Below are 5,156 nucleotides of genomic sequence, written 5' to 3' on the forward strand. Positions count from 1 at the left end.
TATTAACCAATCCTTTATCACATTAAAACATAACTAAAGAGAATAATATTTTTAAATTAAGAAATAAATCATATTAATTATGAAAAAAAAAACAATGTACATCTTTATCATTGAAGTAAAAGTTAAATTCATACTATGATTCAGATTAAACAAGAATTCAGAAAATAAATAAAAAAATAGAATCTCATATTTGCTTTTTGATGAAACATAACACATTCAATTACCTACATGAAATATCAAACCATACAAGAACTAACACACAAGTATAGAAGTTAAATTCTAAAAAATAATAATGCTTAAAAAATAAGCTAAGTACAGAAGTTTTGGAAGAACTGAGCTGGACTGAGAAAATGAGAGGAGCGGCGTCGCTCTGGCGGAAACAACCGTTGCCATTTGCATGCCACAGTCGCACATTCGTCTCCGATTCCACTTCCAAGCTCCGAATCTTCGATCGCCAGCGAAAGCGGGCACAACGCGACCGAGCGGCATGGTCCACGCCCTTACACGACCCTCTCCTTCACTCAGTTGCTCAAAACCTCTTGGATCGCTTGCAGGTTAGGTTAGGTCAAATTCTTTTCCAATTTCAATTTCAATTTCTGTTTCAGTTACAATTTCAATTATCCGATTCCGAATCTCTTTCTTCAGGACTGTAAGAAGACTTTTCCAACCGCCCTATGTTTGGGAGGCGCCTTGCAACCTATCACCCGCTCTCTTTCTGCTCCTCCTGCAAACGGTAGCAATCTAACAATTCCTCACTCACTCTCCAGCCCTATCATGTTGCTATGCTCCATTTATTCATCAGTGCTTCATCTCAGGTGGAGTGGAAAAGCTTATTGTCATGGATGCCTCCTATGATATGGTTCAAGCTTGTAGAAATGCTTACCCTGCCTCGCCCAACAATGCCGTGCAGAAAGAATTTCTGGTTGCTGACGAAGAGTTCCTGCCTATCAAAGAGAGGTGATTGTAATTTTCCATTCTTATTTATTGGGGTAAATGACCAAATTTGGTTTCTCGACTACTGTCAATTTAGTTCTTCTAAGAACAGAAAACCTGATTTAGTTATTGACTATGTAAAAAATACAAATTAGTTTCTGAAGACAAAATGGTGTGTCAAAATTGGTCCTTAAAATTATGTTTTATTGACAAAATGGTCACACAAGATTTAATAGGACATAATTGTCAGGTTTTTTTCACATTCAGGGATTAAATCACATTATTTGTTCTTTTAAGGACTAAACACATTATTGAATGGGGCATTTATCCTATTTATTTCATGTCAGGGTTTTCTGTTTTTTAATTTTTTTTAAAATTATTATTCATATTGTTGTATGGTTTGCAGCTCTGTGGATTTGGTTGTTAGTTGCTTGGGACTACACTGGACTAATGATCTTCCTGGAGCAATGATACAGGTGCTCTTTCCTCTTGTTTGTGGCTTCATTGAGTTTAACTTGGTTCTTTTCTAATGGTGTGTCCAACAAAGGGTAATGTTTACAGAAAAAAGCATCAAGTGATAGCAAATTGATCAGTACATTTGCTTAGAGATTTACAATACTGGACATTTAGAATGATTGAGATTTATAAGCTGAGTAAAGAAAACAATATAGAAAAGTTTGAATTAAATGAACCTGATAATGGATCTTGAAATGAGTTTGGGGACCACACCCAACAGCTACTTGTTAGAATATTAGGTTTGTTAGTCTAATTGTTACTACATAACTACTAACTTATATTATAGTATTATTAGCTATTTTTCTCTTTTCTTTTCTCATCGCTTTCTAAATATAAGAGCTACATTACTGACTTGGCATTTCCTTTTGTCCTCAACTATGTTTACATTCCCCAACATCTTCAAATGATTATGAGTAAAAGAAGACACCAAATTTTTGGCTAATTTATTTGGCTTATAATTGAATTATAATTCTCAAAAATGTTCGAATATTTTCTTTGCCAATATAGATAAAACATCAATGTGCAAATCATAAGTCTTTATCCTTATCCAAATTTCAGTTTTGTTATCATTTTTTATTATCTGAGTTTTTTTAATGTTTTGCAGTCTAGATTGGCATTGAAGCCTGATGGCTTATTTTTAGCAGCTATTCTTGGTGGAGAAACATTAAAGTGACAATGTTATTTTTTTATTTTTTGAGTTTCTTTGCAACAAAAATGTATGGAGCATTTTAATAATATTTGTTTTGGTACCAGGGAGCTCAGAATAGCCTGTACGTTAGCGCAAATGGAGCGTGAAGGAGGGATTAGTCCCCGAGTATCACCTTTGGCACAGGCATGTCTTATTGTAAAAGTGTTATTTTAAATTATTCAATTATTAGCTAATCTTAGAAAGTGAATTTTAAATCTAACTCAATTAAACAAAATCAGTTTGCATCCGCATCTAGTAATATACTATAATGTGGTCATATCTCTAATAGACATGGAATTCCTAACACCTTCTCATGCAAAGACTGAACATCTCAAACATGACAGTAGATATTTGTAGGATATCTGATAGAGGATGACATGATAGACTTAATAAACCCTGTTGGGATGGATTTTGATACCATCTTAGAAAGTAAATTCTAAGCCACTTAATCCTATAAAACTAGCCTGCAAGGTGAGCATTCATCAACATACTATAATTTGATCATATCTTAAATAAATGGGGATCTTTAGTAGTTAACATCACCTATATTTTGAATGAATGCTTCACTATCACTTTTGAATAGGATCATGTGGTTTCATGTTACTTGTTTTTAGAATTTGGGTTTAGATCTAACTCAACCCAAAAACTCTGTTCATAGGGTGGGATTGGTCCCCACTGTATATGTTACTTTGACACTTGTTCTAGTTAATGTAAGACTTGAGTTTTTCCTGATTAACCAGTCCATGTCCAACACTTTTTGGGTTTTGTACTAACTAATACGGTAGGTGGTTCAATAATGGATCTAAGATATGCTCTTATACTATCTTAGAATTTAAGCATAGAGTCTAACTCAATTTTATAAAACCAAGTTGTAAGATATGAATTGTTCAAATTTGTAAGCTTTATTTATGTCATATCTCTAGTCTATGTGAGACAAATTAACACCCTTGAGGCTACAATTAATGCAGCTCCTAAACAGACCCCAACTAAGGTGGATTTCTAACAGTAGTCATTGTTTGTTGGCAATTCAATAATGAATTCCATTATTTTGTTTGAAAGTAACTCCTCGTCATTGTTGGTGGTTAATTGGAAGCAAGTGGGCCTGTTTAAAATATCAGTTAGTTAGTCTGGATTGTTGTAACTTCATTGCTTGTAATGAAGACTTATACTTTTGTTCAAATGGAATAACAAAGATGGAATTGAGAAGTCCTTTTGTCCTCCATTTTCAGGTTCGAGATGCTGGGAATCTTTTGACCAGGGCAGGTTTCACCCTTCCAGGTGTTGATGTTGATGAGTACATAGTTAAATATGAAAGTGGTGAGAATTTTTATTTTGTTTAACAATTGAATTATTCCACATGCACGATTTAAGATAAATTAGTTATGACTTCACCCTAAATTTTTTTAGATGTATTCTTCCTTAGTTTAGAATTTCATTAATGGTAGATGACCAAAGGCAGATAAGAAGTTTTTGCTGAGATGAGCATGGTGACATTTTATTGCTTACTGATAGGGTGTAGGAAGTAAAAGCCACGAAAACCATATCACCTCACAACTGGTGGCTAAAAGAATATCCACTTATTTCTAGAATAATAGAATTTCCACTTGATCAGGAGGAGTGAAAATGCTTGGAATTTTTTCACCGAAAATGTTCAAAGGATGAGAGTGAGGGAGGGCTTGAAAAAACTGTTGGTTGTCTTTTTCATAATTGAATTTCCATTTTAAACATGTATGAATTGTTTCAAGTTGTTACTTGTTTATTGAATAACGTGAATCTCTTACCTTTGTGATACATTTTTCGTAATGGTGATTCTTGTCTATGTTCTGTGCAGCTCTAGAGCTTATAGAACATCTCCGTGCAATGGGTGAAACAAATGCTCTTTCTCAAATGAACAATGTAAAGTATATATATATATATATTTTTTTTTATTTTTTCATAGCCATAGATATTAAATAAAATTCCCTTTATCAAATGTTGAGCCGTGGATGTTGCATTACATTTTTGAAAAAGGTTTGTGCATATATGAACAGATCCTAAAGAGGGACACTGCTTTAGCAACTGCAGCTATTTATGATTCAATGTTTTCTTCCGAAGACGGAACTGTACCTGCAACCTTCCAGGTAATCAAAATAGAGGAATCGTTTATAAGAAAAACAGTAGTGTAGTTTATGTCTAAACTGTCTCTTATGAAAGATAAAGTTGAAATCATAATTTACAACTAATTATGAAAGATAGATGTCACATGTTGTATGGTCATTCTGCCTTGGTAGGTTATATACATGACGGGTTGGAGGGAACATCCTTCCCAGCAGAAAGCAAAACGAAGGGGATCAGCCACTATATCTTTCAAGGATATTCAGAAGCAATTTGGAAGCCAAAGTTGATTGCCCCTTCCCCTTGATTTTGACTATTCATATTTAAGTTTTATTGAAGTATTTAGGGAATTTTATGCGTGGTTGGTTACTCATGCATGGTTGCCGTATACCAGGTATGTATCTGGTATAGATACTTGTAGGGCATACATGATACGTACGGCTAGGCTACTTATTGGTTAAACATTTTGATGAGCCAATATCGCTCCAGAAGGGTATGTATGTCGTGCAACATGTCAAATTTATGAAATTTTATTTTCTTATGATTTTACTTGCTTTATTGTTTATATGGTTATATTTTGTAGTAACTATCCAAATGTTGAGAAACCTTGACACATACATTTCACGTATGTTATCTCATTAAAATTTTAATATAGTTTCTAAAACATAACTTAGGATAGAGAAATGTAAATATATACATAGTTGCTATCATTGATTTATCACTAATCTTTTTGCATCTAAAATCATGATATGATATTCCTACCTAAAAATATATAATGTTCCCATTACGAATATTTGCATGGAAGGAGGTTGATTACTATTTATTATGATCAATAGTCCGTTGACATGTCTTAACCCAAATTTTTAGATTAACTATACGGTGATATACATTAAATATGTATAAGCCATTAGCAATCCTCCCAAAG

At 33.4% G+C, this 5,156-nt stretch overlaps 1 protein-coding gene across 1 annotated transcript; it reads left to right on the forward strand.

The window, feature by feature from the left end:
• The first annotated feature begins 268 nt into the window (after positions 1–268).
• On the forward strand, positions 269–4,780 carry LOC114173575 (putative methyltransferase At1g22800, mitochondrial). Its single transcript, XM_028058064.1, has 10 exons — positions 269–554; positions 646–733; positions 816–957; positions 1,340–1,409; positions 2,054–2,118; positions 2,203–2,281; positions 3,367–3,454; positions 3,969–4,033; positions 4,168–4,257; positions 4,408–4,780. Exons 1-10 carry the CDS (start codon positions 351–353, stop codon positions 4,519–4,521), a joined length of 1,005 nt encoding a protein of 334 aa, XP_027913865.1. The 5' UTR covers positions 269–350; the 3' UTR covers positions 4,522–4,780.
• The last annotated feature ends 376 nt before the right edge of the window (positions 4,781–5,156 follow it).

The sequence above is a fragment of the Vigna unguiculata genome, chromosome 1 (genome assembly GCF_004118075.2).
Source record: "Vigna unguiculata cultivar IT97K-499-35 chromosome 1, ASM411807v1, whole genome shotgun sequence".
NCBI classification, from domain to species: Eukaryota; Viridiplantae; Streptophyta; class Magnoliopsida; order Fabales; family Fabaceae; genus Vigna; species Vigna unguiculata.

Excerpts from the sequence above, each read along its gene's own strand:
- LOC114173575 (XM_028058064.1), top strand. The coding sequence starts at position 351 with ATGAGAGGAGCGGCGTCGCTCTGGCGGAAACAACCGTTGCCATTTGCA. Across the intron at positions 2,119-2,202 it reads CTTGGTGGAGAAACATTAAA|GGAGCTCAGAATAGCCTGTA; the intron begins GTGACAATGTTA and ends TTTTGGTACCAG. Across the intron at positions 2,282-3,366 it reads GAGTATCACCTTTGGCACAG|GTTCGAGATGCTGGGAATCT; the intron begins GCATGTCTTATT and ends CTCCATTTTCAG.